The 17,351-nt window shown below is 45.0% G+C and overlaps 3 protein-coding genes across 10 annotated transcripts in view; 1 reads left to right on the top strand and 2 right to left on the bottom strand.

Annotated features, from left to right (window-relative positions):
- The window catches only part of LOC144587225 (uncharacterized), a 45,642-nt gene extending 28,397 nt beyond the window's left edge, over nt 1-17,245 (bottom strand). For 2 of the 8 annotated variants that reach the window (XM_078387131.1, XM_078387127.1), the window contains exons 1-2: nt 13,741-15,673; nt 12,139-12,269 (exon numbers count right to left, since the gene is read on the bottom strand). The gene's annotated coding sequence lies outside the window, so the exon portion shown is untranslated. Of the gene's footprint in view, nt 1-12,138; nt 12,270-13,740; nt 15,676-17,139 lie in introns of those variants that run through there. The other 6 variants (XM_078387134.1, XM_078387133.1, XM_078387124.1 and 3 more) reach the window with 4 other exon arrangements.
- Nucleotides 1-17,351, top strand: part of LOC144587199 (uncharacterized) — a 263,842-nt gene that overhangs the window by 127,898 nt on the left and 118,593 nt on the right. The window lies entirely within an intron of this gene.
- On the bottom strand, nt 461-17,245 carry LOC144587223 (uncharacterized). Its single transcript, XM_078387121.1, is given in 3 exon segments — nt 461-1,995; nt 1,998-3,126; nt 17,140-17,245. Coding segments are annotated over 2 exon segments (1,710 nt in total). The 5' UTR covers nt 2,959-3,126; nt 17,140-17,245; the 3' UTR covers nt 461-1,246.

A 17,351-nucleotide genomic window follows, 5' to 3' on the forward strand; every position in this document is an offset into this window, starting at 1 on the left:
CCCTAAATGGTTTAGGACCTCAATATTTGGTGGAACGCCTTCTCCCACCTAGATCTACCCGTGTCACCCGTGCGAGCCAGGAGGTGAGGCTGAGGAGCCTGACGCCGAGAGAGGCCTGGAAAGAAAAGACCAGAAATTGGGCCTTCTCAGCGGTGGCTCCTCACCTCTGGAACAACTTACCTCCTGAGATTCGCGCGGCTCCCTCGCTGGGCATTTTTAAGAAACAATTGAAAACACTAATGTATAGGCAGGCTTTCCCAACAGATAATCCCTGACGATTTTTCTTTTATATTCTTTGATTTCTATTTTTGTCTACTTGTAATGTTTTAAATAATTTTATTGTTGCTCCGATTGTAAGCCGCCTAGAGTGGTCTAGTATGACCAGATAGGCGGGATAGAAATAAAATAAAATAAAATAAAATAAAATAAAATTAAATAAATAAATAAATAAATAAATAAATAAAACGGCATGACATTTTATAACTTTAACTTAGCTTACAATACATTGCTTGATTATATTTTATTAAGTTACATTTACATTCTCGAACATAACTTTATCTGAACATTACATTTATGTAAACTACATTTCCCCTTTATCTTTCATCTTCTGGTCTCCTGGAAAAAGCATCAGCTACGATGTCCTTTTGTTTCATGCTCAGAATCACACAATGAAAATTTTGCAACAATAAACCATCTCGATAATTTGCTATTCATACTTTTGAGATGATGTAACTAGACCAAAGGTGAACGATCTGTACACAAAGTGAATTTTTGTACCCATAGTTATAGTTTCAATTTATTAATTGCCCAAACATTAAACACTCCTTTTCTATGATTTATAAATGTTTTTCCCAGAGCTGTAGTTTCTTTCTTCTAAAGTAAACTGCCAGCTCTAAAAATGATCTTATTTTCTCCTTGGATATAGCTATGGGCCAATTAACTTCTACTTCAGTTAGAGATATAGCTGTCTTTTCCTCTTCTTTTCTATGTACGATTTTTGCAAGACGACAATTTCCCCCCATTGGAACGCATTAAATAGATTTCAATGAATTCCAATGCGGAACTCCGTTTCACAAGACGATGTTTTCGCAAGACAGCAATTTTCGTGGAACGAATTAACATCGTCTTGCAGGGCACCACTGCACTCTGATGGAAGCTCTTTCAAGATTCTATGCATTTATATGGTTTCTCCCGTGTGTGTATTTTGATGTGTATTAAGGTGACCACTCTGAGTGAAGCTCTTTAATCATTCAATGCATTTATATGGCTTCTCTCCTTTGGGTTTTTTTTGATGTGCATTAAGGTGAGTACTCTGAGTGAAGCTCTTTCCACATTCCATGCATTTATATGGTTTTTCCCCTGTGTGTGTTTTTTCATGTGAACTGAGGCCAGTGCTACGAGTAAAACTCTTTCCACATTCCATGCATTTATATGATTTCTCCCCTGTGTGAATTTTTTGATGTGCATTAAGGTTACCACTCTGACTGAAGCTCTTTCCACATTCCATGCATTTATATGGTTTTTCCCCTGTGTGTGTTTTTTCATGTGAACTGAGGCCACTGCTGTCAGTGAAACTCTTTCCACATTCCATGCATTTATATGGTTTCTCCCCACTGTGAGTTCTTTGATGTGAACTGAGGCCAGTGCTGCGAGTAAAGCTCTTTCCACATTCAATGCATTTATATGGTTTTTCTCCTGTATGTGTTTTTTCATGTGAACTGAGGCCACTGCTGTCAGTGAAACTCTTTCCACATTCCATGCATTTATATGGTTTCTCCCCTGTGTGTGTCTTTTGATGTGAACTGAGGCTACTGCTGTGAGTGAAACTCTTTCCACATTCCATGCATTTATATGGTTTCTCCCCTGTGTGTGTCTTTTGATGTGAACTGAGGCCACTGCTGTGAGTGAAGCTCTTTCCACATTCCATGCATTTATATGGTTTCTCCCCTGTGTGAATTTTTTGATGTGCATTAAGGTTACCACTCTGACTGAAGCTCCACATTCCATGCATTTATATGACTTCTCCCCTGTGTGTGTCTTTTGATGTGAACTGAGGCTACTGCTGTGAGTGAAACTCTTTCCACATTCCATGCATTTATATGGTTTCTCCCCAGTGTGAGTTCTTTGATGTGAACTCAGGTGACTGCTGTGACTGAAGCTCTTTCCACATTCCATGCATTTATATGGTTTTTCCCCTGTGTGTGTTTTTTCATGTGAACTGAGGCCACTGCTGTGAGTGAAACTCTTTCCACATTCCATGCATTTATATGGTTTCTCCCCACTGTGAGTTCTTTGATGTGAACTCAGGTGACTGCTCTGACTGAAGCTCTTTCCACATTCCATGCATTTATATGGTTTTTCCCCTGTATGTGTTTTTTCATGTGAACTGAGGCCACTTCTGTCAGTGAAACTCTTTCCACATTCCATGCATTTATATGGTTTCTCCCCTGTGTGAATTTTTTGATGTGCATTAGGGTTACCACTCTGACTGAAGCTCTTTCCATACTGCAAGCATTGATGTGGTTCTTCCCCTGTGTGTATTTTTTCATGTGCATTTAGGTGATGACTCTGATGGAAGCGCTTTCCACATTCCATGCATATATGTGGTTTCTCCCCTGTGTGGTTGTTTTTATGTGAACTGTGGGTTCTGCTTTTACTGAAGCTCTTCCCACATTCCAAGCATTGATATGATTTCTTCTGAGAATGGGTTATTTCATGTGAACTTTGGTGACTGCTGTGGCTGGAGCTCTTTCCACATGGCATGCAATTATATTCCTTCTCTCCACTCATGATTTTTTCATGTATAATATATTCTTTGTTTACAGCCATGCTTTTTCCATGTTCCATGCATTCAACTGTTTTCATGTTCTTGGTGAACTTTCCCATCTCTATTGGTATTTCAGGTATACTTGAATGTTTTTCTGCAGAGAGGACCCTTTCTCCTTCCTCGTGTTTCATGGCTTTTTCGCTGGAAATTTCTTTTCCGCTCTTGTTGTCTCCCTCCCCTTCTGCCTTTTTTCTCCTTTTTTGTCTTTTCTTGTCCTTTGTCTTTTCTTTTTTACCATGTGCTTCTTTTTGGTTACAGAAGTGCTTGCCACGTAGAATATTGGTTCACTTGTTTGATACCTGAAGGAGGAAAAAAAAGACTGGGAGCACAGCACAGAACGATCAAGCAAAGTTATTGGCTTTCTCTTTGACTGTCAGGAGGAACGGACAAACCCCAGAGCTTCACCAAGGAGCAGAAAAATGAAAATGTAAAGATCCTTGTGACGTAATTCCTTTTGATTTTTGAACTATGAAAACCCTTTGCTTACTGAAAATCAAACTTTTTAATTGCTAAAATGTTTTAAATATGGAATTAACTTTCCTTACCATTTCTATGTTATAACCATGTTAGTCTCCAAGATGGGAATAGAAAAGCATATATGAAATATTTCAGCTTCACATTGATGTATAAAGACCAATTAATGAGGGCAGAATAACTTTGTTTCCAAGTAGAAATGAAAAGGAATTAGGAAATATTCTGGAAAAGGCCTGGAAACACTTGGCTGAGATTGCATAAAATAAATGTTCAGGTTTAACATTAGTCCTTGCTAGGAAAACTAATACTGAAACATCCTCAAATCCTCCACATTCCAGGTGACAGGCAGGGAGTAATGCAAAAATATGAAATTTCACATGTATAGAATGTTCAAAGAATTATAGGGCATCTGGGAAAATCAGCCCAGTGGAAATGTGTTGAAAAACTCATGCTTCAAAGAGTGAGCTCTCCATCCAACTCTGGCAACAAGGTCACAGGGGAGAATAACCTTGCCACAGCTGATAATTCAGGGTGGAGTCAAGAAAGAAGAGAATTCAAAAAGTATTGAATATACTTATGTTGCATGTGTTAATCTGACATTACAAAAATGGAACTGGCTAGCTTGGGAGGTAGTGAAGGCTCCAGTCCTGGAGGCATTGACGAGAATGCCTGACAATCACCTGTCAGATACAGTCTGAAAGGTGGGACTGGTGTACTGAGCAGGGGTTTTGGACTTAAGAATCATAGAATCTCAGAGTTGGAAGAGACCGCAGGGGCCATCGAGTCCAACTCCCTGCCATGCTGGAACTCCATCAAAGCACTCCCGACTGATGGCCATCCAGCCTCTGCTTAAAAATCTACAAAGAAGGAGACTCCACCAAATTCCCAGGCAGCCTCTTCCACTTCCGACCAGCTCTGACTGTCAGGAAGTTCTTCCAGAGATTCAGGTGGAATCTCTTTTCCTGGAGTTCGAAGCCATTGCTCCTTTTCCTAGTGTCTGGAGCCGTGGAAAACAAACCTGTCCCTTCCTTGACATGACATCCCTTCAAATATTTAAACATGGCTATCATGTCTTCCCCCCCCCACGGTTTGCTGCCTTGTCGTGATGAAGGGGCCGGAGTAATTCAGAGGAACTATGCTCTATGTCGTGCAGGAACACCCAAGACAGAAAGGTCATAGTGGAGAGTTCTGACTAAACGAGATCCACTTGGAGCAGAAACTGGCAAGCCACTCCAGTATCTATGCCAAATGTAGTGTTCCCCATTTATTAGGTCAATGGTTCATGTTTTGTTATGTAATGGTTCGTGCATATTTCTGTTACTGAGAGGCGGAGCCAAGAGAGATGCTATAAGAGGTGGAGTGAGAGAGTCAGAGTCAGTCAGTAAGAGTAACAGAGTCAGTAAGAGTGGAGTGTGAGAGAAGGGGATAGAGTGTGGAGTTTGGGGAATTCTGAGGCATGATTAGAGTAAGGAGTGTACTATCAGGTGAAAGATTGATGTTAATAAATCTTCTTATTAATGAAGACATCCATGAATCACTATCAATAACTGTAATCAATAAACAAAAGTTCTATTTAAAAGACCTTGAAGTGTGGACCTGAATCTTCCTGAAGTAATGGTGATTTAGTGATCACCTGGTGGCAGCAGTGTAATACAGGGGATTGTTTGCCTTCGTGTGCTCTGAGTTTTGAAGCTCAAAGGGGCATGAGGGTGAACGCCACACCAAGATACTCCACGGACAGAAACAAAAGGCTAAAAGATATGACACTGGAAGATTAGCCTCTCAGGTCAGAAGGCGTCCATCATACTACTGTGGAAGAGCGGAGGATGAGTACAAGTAGCTCCAGAGCTAATGAAGTGGTTGGGCCAAAGCCGAAAGGATGCTCAGCTGTGGACGTGCCTGGAAGTGAAAGGAAAGTCCGATGCTGCAAAGAAAAATAATGCATAGGAACCTGGTGCGAGAACACCGCCCATATCTCCAAGGAGACTTTCGGGGGGTTCCGGAGAATGGGATGGATACGAAAGACAGACAAACCACAGTACTGCTGAGTAGAGCCCAGGGGATCTCAGCCGGGTCTTGTCTAATCCTTCTTCTCCAAAAGCCACACCTTTTTTAAACTAAGTAGCCAACACAGACATAACCATGAGATATACTCAGATTAATCTGGGCTCTAGAGATCTTTGGTAGCGAACATATAAGGCCAATTAATATTCCTCAGCTAGTCTGAACAAGAAACAATGCTTTTAGATAGAAATCAATCATTACTGTTTTATTAATAAAAGTTGTTAAAGTAAAGAAACCAAATGTTTAGTTGGTACATTTTCAATACAAGGCACAGATACTTCCTCCCCCACTCCAGCTAGAAAAATAAAGAAATGAAACTATGCTAACTAATATAAAAGTAACATAGTCCATCTCACGTGTCCTGGGTTCACAAGCTGATGTAGATGCAATCCAGGTGTTTCCCCTCAGTCCATGGCAGAGGAAACTATTTGTAATCCATGATGGAACACACTCCACTTTCTCTCCTCCTCCGTCGCTTCTTCTTCCCAGAGTTCCCAAAGGCCAGAAACTTCTGGACAGGTCACGCCCCATATTATTATTATTATTATTATTATTATTATTATTATTATTATTATTATTATTATTATTATTATTATTATTATTATTATTATTATTATTATTATTATTATTATTATTATTATTAATTTAATTAATTTAATTAATTTAATTAATTAATTTATATGCCGCCCACACTACCCAAAGGTCTCTGGGCGGCTTACAGCATTTAAAATACAATAAAGATATGTACAATTAAAATACAATTAAAATATATATAAAATTGCCATCAGACCCACAGTTAATATTATTTCAGTTAAAAGCCTTCTGGAACAGGAAGGTTTTGACCTGGCGCCAAAATGTCATCAGTGTCGGCGCCAGACGAATCTCAGTCAGGAGGGCATTCCATAGTCTGGGGGCAGCTACCGAAAAGGCCCTTTGTCTACAAGCCATCCCTCTTACCTCCTTAAGGGATGGATCTTTCAAAAGGGCCCCCTGGCTAGATCTTAACTGCCGGGTAGGCTCATATGGAAGGAGGCGGTCCTTCAGGTATCCAGGGCCCAAGCCGTTTAGGGCTTTATATGTCAAAACAAGCACTTTGAATTGGGCCCGGGCATCAACTGGTAGCCAATGTAACTTGTACAGAATCGGCTTGATATGTTCCCTGGCGGCCACGCCACTCACCAGCCGCGCCGCTCGATTCTGAACCAGTTGCAGTCGCCGGACCGTCTTCAAAGGCAGCCCCACGTAAAGCGCGTTGCAGTAATCTATACGGGATGTTACCAGTGCATGTGTAACTGTCATGAGACTCCGCTCGTCCAGGTAGGGCCGTAGCTGGTATAGTTTCCGCAGCTGGAGGAAGGCGCCCCTGGCCACCGAGTCCACCTGGGCTTCCAGTGTTAGACTGGGGTCCAGGAGCACCCCCAAGCTGCGGACCCTGTCCCTTAGGGGGAGTGTAACCCCATTCAGGGCAGGGAGATGGCCCTCCAGCCTGTCTGGCGAAGCACCCACTAACAGCACTTCCGTCTTGTCTGGATTGAGTTTCAATTTATTGACCCTCATCCAGTCCATTATCAGGTCCAGACACGAGTTCAGGACAGAAACCGCCTCACCTGGATTGGTGGAAAACGAGAGGTAGAGCTGAGTGTCGTCAGCATATTGCTGACTCCTCAGCCCAAACCTCCTGATGACCTCTCCCAGAGGTTTCATGTAGATGTTAAACAGCATGGGGGACAGTATCGAGCCCTGAGGAACCCCATGACATGAATGCCATGGGGCAGAGCAACTGTCCCCCAGCACCACCCTCTGGACACGGTCAGCCAGGAAGGAGCGGAACCACCGTAAAACAGTGCCCCCAACTCCCAACCCAGCCAGCCTATCCAGAAGGACACCATGGTCGATGGTGTCGAAAGCCGCTGAGAGGTCCAGGAGTATCAACAGGGTCACACTCCCCCTGTCTCTCTCCCGGCAAAGGTCATCATACAGGGTGACCAAGGCAGTCTCTGTACCAAAACCCGGCCTGAAACCCGATTGAAATGGATCCAGAAAATCCGTTTCATCCAGCAGCGCCTGGAGTTGCCCAGCCACAACCCGCTCCAACACTTTGCCCAAATAAGGGAGGTTCGCTACTGGTCGGTAGTTAGCCACCAGCCTTGGGTCCAGGTTTGGCTTTTTTTCCCACGAGAGCTACAGAAATGCTTTGGCTACCAGGAATGTTTCTCCTTAGCAACTAGATAAGAGATAGCCGTGGTGGCTCATCTCAGAAACTACACAGAAATCCTAATTTAAAATGGATTCTATTGAGACAGGCTTACCCATAAAAACACATCTCATCACACCTGGAATGTAAGATCTATGAACCTTGGGAAGCTGGATGTGGCCAAAGAGAAGATGGCAAGAATAAACATTGACATCCTGGGCATAACTGAACTAAAATGGACAGGAATGGGCGAATTCAATTCAGGCAATTACCATATCGACTATTGTGGGCAAGAATCCTGTAGAAGAAATGGAGCAGCCCTCATAGTCAACAAAAGAGTGGGAAAATCTGTACTGGGATATAATCTCAAAAATGACAGAATGATTTCAATAAGAATCAAAGGGAGACCTTTCAACATCACAGTCATCGAAGTTCATGCACCAACCACCAATGCTGAAGAGGCTGAAATTCACCAATTATATGAAGACTTACAACACCTTCTAGAACTGACACCAAAGAAAGATCTTCTTATTATAGGGGACTGGAACACTAAAATAGGGGGTCAAGAGATAAAACAGGGAAGTTTGGCCTTGGAATTCAAAACAAAGCAGGACAAAGGCTAATAGACTTTTGTCAAGAGAACAAGCTGGTCATCACAAACACTATTTTCCAACAACACAGGAGAGACTCTACACATGGGCATCACCATATTGGCAATACCGAAATCAGATCAATTATATTCTCTGCAGCCAAAGATGGAGAAGCTCTGTACAGTCAGCAAAAACAAGACCTGGAACTGATTGTGGCTTTGATCATCAGCTTCTTGTAGCAAAATTCAAGTTGAAACTGAAGAAATAAACACCACTGAGCTAGTTGGTATAAACTAAACCAAATCCCTTATCAGTACACAGTGGAAGTGAAGAACAGATTTAATGAACTAGATTTGGTGGAGAGAAGCAAAGAACTGGATATGGAAGAACCTATTAGTTCAAAATTGGGAAAGTACGACAAGGCTGTATATTGTCTCTCTGCTTATTTAATTTATATGCAGTATACATCATGTGAAAGGCTGGATTAGATGAATCCCAAGCCAGAATTAAGAGTGCCATCAGAATTATCAACAACCTCAGATATGCAGATGATACTGTAATGATATGTGTTTTGGGGGTTTATAAGAATGGTTTATGTAGTCATAAGATTGTCTTAATAGCATCCATATTGAATTAATGTCCGTGTCTGTAGTAGAAATTTTCCACATGCTGTTTTCAACGGCATGGCTCTCAGCCTTATCTTGTTGCTAGGATGGCTGGAGAACTGAGGTTTTTGTAGTCATAACAAGTCCTTGCACCTGCAAGATTCTCATGAGAAACTTAGGCGGGACAAGATACTTTTCGCTTGTTCCTGATTGGTCATCCTGTGGAGGAAGAAGGAGGGGGATAGAGTTGTAAAATGGAGTTTGACTGAGAAAGATGGAAAGAGAAGGACCTGTTTTCCAAGATGGATTATAACATCTGAATGAAGCCTTTTTGCCAACATGGACTAATGGATTACAACTGGAGTCTAACTTTGCCTGATGGACTATAGATTATGGAATCCTTGGATACGTAAGAAGGGCTATGCCTAGACATTATTCTAGCTTAGTATGCATTTCTTGTTTCATTTTTCTTAGCTGGAGTTTGAGGGGTGATCTAACTGACTTGATTGGAAATGTTATTAACTGATTTACTTTGAATTAATCTGAATTCTAATTAGATCTGTATTTCTTAATAAAAGCGATAATGAACATGAGTGCATGCATTGGTCACTTGAACAGAATAGCCTAATTAATTGGCCATGTATGTTTGCTACCAAATAGAGCCCATATTTCACCTGAATACTAACTCATGGTTTAGTAGTGTTTCTGCTTTTTCTTAACAAAGGGGATGGACTTGAAGAAAGAGGTTTAGTGCAGTGGACTGGCTAGGTTTTGGGCTCATCTTAGCCACATAGGAACTGACTAAACTCTGAAATCTCTCTATTCCCAGCTCATCTGATCTCTTTGGAGACTGGTGTAGCTTACAGATACCACTCTGACGGCAGAAAGTGAGGAGGGATTAAAGAACCTAATGGATGTTGTGGGTTTTTCGGGCTCTTTGGCCGTGTTCTGAAGGTTGTTCTTCCTAACCTTTCACCAGTCTCTGTGGCCGGCATCTTCAGAGGACAGCACTCTGAGCACAGAGTGCTGTCCTCTGAAGATGCCGGCCACAGAGACTGGTGAAACGTTAGGAACTACAACCTTCAGAACACGGCCAAAGAGCCCGAAAACCCACAACAACCATTAGATCCCAGCCGTGAAAGCCTTCGTGAATAAATTAAAGAACCACTTAATGAGGGTGAAAGAGATCATGGATACTGGTCCCATCACGTCCTGGCAAATAGAAGATATGGAGGCACTGACAGATTTTACTTTCTTGGGCTCCATGATCACTTCAGATGGTGACAGCCCTCACCTGTCCGTCACAGATGAACAGTGGAGTAGGAGCCAATGAGAGGACGGAAGGTGGAGCCAAGGGGGAGGGGGCTGGAGATAAAGGCTGGTGTATGGAGTATGAGGAGAGTTCTGTGAAGTTGAGTTCAGCTCTGTGTGAGCTAAATTAGATTAGAGCTCTGTGCGAGCTAGATTACAGTTCGGTTCAGCTCTGTGTGAGCTAAGATTAGATGAGTCTAGAGTTCGGAGTGAGCTAGATTTGAGTAGAGTTCTATGTGAAGCTTTGGTGAAGTGGGAGATTCTGGGGGTGAGAGACTGTGTGAAACTTAAGAGTGAACTGAGAGTTGATAGAGCTTTAACGTTAAAGTAAAACTGATTCAGATTCAAGTGATTATCAACCTGTGATTTACCTACTGTATATTAATCAGATGTTAACCTCCCTGATCAAATAATTAAGTTTCAAAAGTACACATGTCTCCTTGAGTGAATGGTATTGAGACAGCAATACCTGGTGGCAGCGAAGAAGGAAGAAGAGCGAGAACCTTGTGAAGGCCTGGGGGAATTGGGGCTTCAGAGGGGATCGCCACATTAAGTTACTTGGGAGTAAAGTGATGACAAACTTTCCTATGTAGGCATCCTTCAGTCTCGAGAGACTATGGTATCGTGCTCTGTATGGAGGTCTTGGAACAGTGTATTGTGTGGCTGAGAAGGCCAATTCGAGAGTGACAATCCCTTCCACACTGGAGACAAATCCAATCTGTCCCCTGTCCAGCTCCCTGGTTTTGCTTGTTTCGGGACTGCCTCTTTGCCTCGGTCTGCTGTACAAGTGTCTCTTCAAATTGGGAGAGGCCATGATGCACCGCCTGCCTCCAGGTTGAACGCTCAGACATCAAGGTTTCCCATCTGTTGAGGTCCATTCCTAAGGCCTTCAGATCCCACTTGCAGATGTCCTTGTAACGCAGCTGTGGTCTCCCTTGGGGGCGGCTTCCCTTCACTAATTCTCCATACAGGAGATCCTTTGGAATCGGTAAGCGTTTCGCTTACCGATCTTCGCAAAACGACCCCCGCCGATCAGCTGTTCGGCGGCCAAAATGGCCGCCGGAAGCCGGGAAATGGCCTAAAATGGCCGCGCGCAGCGTTTTCGCACCCTCGTTAAGCAAGGCGAGGGCGCGAAAATGGCTGCCGGCCATTAGAAAGCTTCGTTGAACGGTGAGTATTTGGCTCATTTGGAACGCATTAAACCATGTTTAATGCGTTCCAATTGAAATCCCTGACCCGTTCAACGATGCTTCAGCATAGCGAAGGTTAATCCGGAACGGATTAACCTCGCTATGCGAGGCACCACTGTAATTGGAATTGTGGTTCTTATTATTTGGGGATTATTTGCATGTGCCCTATCTACACTTTTGCCTTTGTGTGTTGCTTTTTGCTCATCTCCGAGCCCAGGAATGGCTATACAAAGAGAAATAGATTTGAATTCAGCATTGTTTCAATTGTCAGAATTTAAAAAGTGGGGAGTGATACCTGGATATGGCCGAAAGTAGTTTTATTCCTGGTGTTAAAGTAGAAAATCTTACTCTACATGTTAATTCCTATATTAATTTTCTTTTAAGCTTTGTATTAAGTCAGAGGCCTATATACTTCACACCTTCCAGCCCCTCACCTTTCAACTAGCAGGGGGCCCATTTAGGAATGCTGCCCGGATGCCAAACACAAGACAGAACCATAGAATCATGGAAAAGTGAAGTTGGAAGGGGCCCACGAGGCCATCAAGTCCAACCCCCTGCTCAAGGCAGGAATAGAGTCCAAGCAGATCTGCCAGGTGAGGATCTATGTTTTTCTTGAATGCCCCCAGGGTTGGAGCACTCCAAAATAGTCGAAACATAAAACCCAGCAGGGAGATGGAAGCTAAAGTCTGTACATCTGGGCCCTGCTTGGTAACCTAAATATATTAATAAGATAATGAATTTGGAGTACACTTTCTCCCAGACAGTGTCGGGGGTAATCCTAGAGGAAGGTCATCAAGGGGAGGTGGGAAGACCCCAGCTATCTATAAGGGACCCATTTGTTTGTTTTCTGCACGTTTATACCCAGGAGGCCAAAAACCCTCACCTGGAGAGACCTTCTTGTTTTCCAGATATCTCACGGAGGACACGCGCGGGCAGAGCTCTCTGGCCTGGATGCAGAAGATCCCGTTTTCCCCTGAGGAAGTACGAAGTCACCTCTTGAAGGAATCCCAGCAGCTGAAAAGGGGAAACCACAAGAAAACCCAGAGTGAGCAATTCCTTGATTTTTTTAAAAAAAGAAATAGATTTGATTCATGGCCTCCCCTTGCAGTTGAAATCTAGCATTTCACAGGTAAGAATCTGGGGGCGTGTTGTGGTTCTGCCTCTTGAGGAGAAATTTGGGAGGAGACGCTCCCTTTGGGTTTCCTGGTTTTGCTTCACAGAGGCTGCCCCCCCCCCCAGTTGGTAGGAAGCGATGAAAGGTGCCCCCAAAGGAAATGGATTTAATTAAAAAAAAAAAAAAGCCCTCCTCTCTCCTGCATCCTCCTAGAAGAGCCACGGAAGGAAAAGCTCCTCAACTGTCCGAAAAGATCAGAGAGAGAGAAAGTGTGTGTGTCGGGGGGGGGGCAAGTGGCCTGTGTGTCAGTCTCTGTGTGTGTGTGTTTGTGTGTGTGTGCCGGGGGGGGGAAGGCTTGCCTCGGCCCCCTCCCTCCCAGCTGACACCCCCCCCCACTCCTTCCTTCTTCAGATCCTTCCAGCTTTGAGGATTTCCTTCCTTCCCCTGTTCGCCCCCCCACCACATGTTTGAAGAAAACCCCCGAGTGGCCTTTGGCTAGATGGGCAGTAGTATATATATATATAAATAAGAAAAGAATGATGTATCCAAAGTCTGTCAGATTCTCCCTCCAGGTCTTCATCATCATCATCATCATCATCATCATCTTGGGAGATCAGCCTCCGCGGCCGACTCAAGTCCTTCCCTTCCAGCCAAGCCCTTCCATATCCAACCCCCCCACCCCGATGTTTCCTCTCTCCTCCCCCCCCCCAGGCTGGAGCCTCCTCCTTCACCCCCCCCGTTTCTGGCCCCCCCTCCTGCCCCCTTACATTCCTCTTCTCTTCCTCCTTCAGAGACCCCCCCCTCTCTCCGCAGTCTTATAACCCCTTTTCCCAGGTTTGCAGAAGGGGGGGTCTGGACTTTGGGGGGGAACCCTTTGTGTGGGGAGGGGAGAGGGAAGGGGGGGGAGAGCCTCGTTCTTTCCTCTCCTTCCTTTTCTTTCCCCCCTCCCACAGCCACCGAGGCCTCCAGGATTCAGGAGAAAGTCGGGGGGGGGTGGAGAGGAAGGTCTCCTCAGAGGAAAACTTAAGTTGACCCCCCCCCCTCCATGCTCCCTCCAAACACACACACGCACAGAGGGTGCCTTTGCTGGCAGGGGACATCGGGTGGGGGGGGTTTTCCTCCTTGTTTCCAGAAGGGGGGGATCCAGGACCTCCCCCCTCCGTCTCCCCCCCCAAGATCCCCAACGAGGAGACTCGGAAGGAAAGATGTGCAATTCGGGTCCGTCCAGGAAAAGGGGGGGGGGTTGGATTATTTGCCATCCGGAGGGAAAGGAGAAGAAACCCCCCCTCCCTCCCCTTCTCTCCTTCCCTTTTTTTATGAAGTCTCCCCCCCCAAATATTTTGCAACCCCCCCCCACCCGCATGGGCTCACCTCCTTGCAGGTCCCAAGGCGGGGAAACTCCCGAGGAGACCCTTCGGCAGTAGCCCTCCCCGCAGACCATAGAGACGGGAGGGGACAGACGGGGGGGGTCCTCCCACCGCTTCAAGGCGGGGAAAAAAGGGAAGGCGCTCCTTCTCTTCCTCTTTCGTAGCTCTAGGTTCCCCCAGTTGGGCGTAGAAGCGAGGCAGGGTCACGTGATCTCCCCTCCTGCGCCCCCCCCATCACACAGCCCCTCCCTTGTTGGAAACTTTCTTTGCTTTTGCCACCCAGAGGGCAAGATCTTCTTCTCTAAGGAGGCCTTTTGGGTTTGTTTGTTTTTTAATCGTTTGCATTTTTTGGTATTAAAATTTCGGATCGTGTGTGTGTGTGTGTGTGTTGTTTTTTTTAATGGTTTGCTTTTTCCAGGTTCGCAAAAGGATGAGATTTTTGGGAGGTTTGACTAGTGTGCCTCTGTTGTGTGTTTTCCTCTTTCCTCCCTCCCTTCCTTTTCTTTTCTTTCTTTCTTTCTTTCCATCTTTTTTCCTTCCTTCCTTCCTTCCTTCCTTCCTTCCTTCCTTCCTTCCTTCCTTCCTTCCTTCCTTCCTTCCTTCCTTCCTTCCTTCCTTTCTTTCCAGAAGTGAGCAGCAACCTAACAGCCATTCACAACCACTATTTTTTTAAAAAATGCAACAATAACAGGAAGGGAGTGTGAGTTATTCTTGTCCATCTCAGACCCCTCCCGGCCATTGCCCCTCGCTTTGGGGAGAAGGGCCAAAAAAGAGAGGGGAGAATCAAATCATTTCAGTTCGCCCAGAAAGCCGGAACGGATGCATAGCTGAGTGCTTTGGGTCTGTGGCTGCGGAGCCAGAGGTTGATGGGGGGGGGGCTGCATGATCCAGAGGGTCGCTTCCAGCCCTGCCGTTTTAAGATGATTATACAAGCCAAGCTCATAATCCCAGGAGCTCACAATCCCGGGCGTGTGCGGTGAGGGGAGTCAGACCCACAAACACACCCTCAAATAATAAACCTGTGGCTGGATTATTACTCCGGATCTACAACCACATCAATTGGGGGGTTTGAGATGAGAATTTGAACCCAGGTCTCTGGAGTCTGTGGAACAACAATCAGGGAGACTTGTTACATCATCATCATCACCACCACCACCATCACTGTCGATAACGTTAGGCTTCATGAATCCTGGCATGGAATGGATCCTTGTTCAGAGAGGACGAGGGTCCCCCTCCTACGCTCTGGGGGTTCCTGCGTTGCTCTGCCCCCTTTCCCCAGTCCCATTTAAAACCAAGGGGGGGCGATGCCTCTGTCACCCCCCCTCATCTGGGCTCCCCTGCCCAGCGACTCTGCCCCATAAGTGGCCACCGCTCGCTGGTGTCCCGCACAACCCTCACCAGAGGAGCCCCAGCTTAAGGCAGGGAGGCGGTGGTGATGTCTCATCATCTCCTCCTCTGGAGCGTCTCTGAGCCAGATTCGCGGCCTTTATCCCTTGAGTTCCCGCCTGCCTGTCTCTGGCAGCAGCATCGGGAGCCCCAAAGCTCAGCCCCCTCCCCAAAATGTGGGGAGGCTCTTCCTGCCCATAGCTTTCCTGGGCTGTCCAGTGTCTGGAGGGCTGTGCGTGCGTGCGTGCATGAAGGAGATGGGGTGTTGGGCAAAGTTTTCCTCCCCCCGCCCAACAATCATCCTCCTTCCACCCTCCTTTCCCAGTTTCTCTGATGCTCTTCTATTTCTTGCCTAAGGCAAGGGGACCCATTTATTTATTTATTTGATTTATATCCCACTCATCTGGTCAAATCGACCACTCTGAGCGGCTATTATTATTATTATTATTATTATTATTATTATTATTATTATTATTATTATTATTATTATTATTATTATTATTATTATTGTTGTTGTTGTTGTTGTTGTTGTTGTTGTTGTTGTTGTTGTTGTTGTTGTTGTTGTTGTTGTTGTTAACAACAACAACAACAACAACAACAACAACAACAACAACAACAACAACAACAACAACAACATTAAAAAATAACTTGGGGGGGGCTTCAGAAAGCGAGGAGGGGGAAGAGACTTCCCTGTCCTGCACCCCTCCCTCCTTGAATGTGGCTTTTCTTCCCCTCTCCCCCATCGGAAAAAGAGGGAGCTCTGGTGAGTGGCCGCCTGACTTTTGGGGGGGGGGGTCAAGGTGCTGAGTTGGAGAGGATTTGGAAGCGGGGAGAGGTTTCCGTGTGGCCGAGAAGGGCAATGGCCTCCCCCAGATCAGGATCAGCCCCTCTCCTGCCCCCCCGCAGGAGAAGCCCTCCCCACCCTCAGATCTCACTGGAAGGACAGATCCTGAAGCTGAGGCAGCAATACTTTGCCATCTCATGAGAAGAGAAAATTCCCTGGAAAAGACCCTAATGTTGGGAAAGTGTGAAGGCAAGAGGAGAAGACAGAGGACGAGATGGCTGGACAGGGTCATCGAAGCGACCTGGTATACTCTGGTCCATGAGGTCACAAATAGTCGGACATGATTTAATGACTAAGCAACAAGAATAAGAACAACAAGGGAAGACAATTAAAAACAAAATGACCCCCACCCCTAAAAATGTGTGTCGCTTCCTTTTTTGTTCTCTGCTTTTCATCCCCTACTTGAGCTTCTGGGGCTTGGGGGAGAACCAGTGGGCACAATCATCACGTCCCTTACAAGAGATGGAAGCAGTAGTTGTAATTAGTAATTGTTTAATACAAGTGGAGTTAATTAGTCACTGCCTCTGTGACTAGTAGAACACAGTTGTAGGAAATCAGCTACCTTGAGGTAAAAAGCTAATTTGACTGGTTGAAATAAGTATAAATGAAGGGACAAGCTAATGTGTTCCTCACAGTTCTTATTTGAGTGTCATGGTTAAGTTCATAACTAAACGTTATGTTCCCTTGAGCATTAGGTAAATTTGCACAGCATGTAAAGAGTAGACTATGTCTAGATGGGCGGCACATAAATGCAATAAATAAAATAGAAATAAATCAATAAATATATTTTCTGCACTTATTCCTGCCATCTGTAGTGCGAATTACTACGCTGGAGATTCTAGTCCAAACCTTCTTAAGGCAAAAGCTTCTTCTGACTTTTAATGCTAACACAGAGGAGGGCAACAAGGATGGAAATGAAGAAAAAAAAAAGAAAAAAGAAATCTTCGACAAGTTTAGAAGAGGGCAACTATCATTGTGCAAGGACTGGAAATGAAATGCTAGACCACCATCCGTCAGATTTACTTTGATTTTGATTCCAGCCTTGAGGTGGGGATTCAACATCAAGTCGATCTAGGCTACTTCTCAGTTTGTTATTCCTGTTAAATAGGAAGGAAGACACAAAAGAAACGTCCTTCACCCTCTCTCTTGCCCAGGAGGCCGAAAAACCTTTACCTGGAAAGACTTTCTTGTTTTCCAGAAATCTCAAGGAGGACACCCGCGGGCGGAGCTCTCTGGCCTGGATGCAGAAGATCCCGTTTTTCTCCTGAGGAAGCACGAATTCAGCTCCTGAAAGAAAGGGGGAAACCGCAAGAAAAAGGGTTGAAAATATTCTCCCCTCTGCAGGCCGGGACAGAAGAGGCAGAGGGTCCTCACTCCCAATCCAG

This window comes from Pogona vitticeps, chromosome 2 (genome assembly GCF_051106095.1).
Source record: "Pogona vitticeps strain Pit_001003342236 chromosome 2, PviZW2.1, whole genome shotgun sequence".
NCBI lineage: Eukaryota > Metazoa > Chordata > Lepidosauria > Squamata > Agamidae > Pogona > Pogona vitticeps.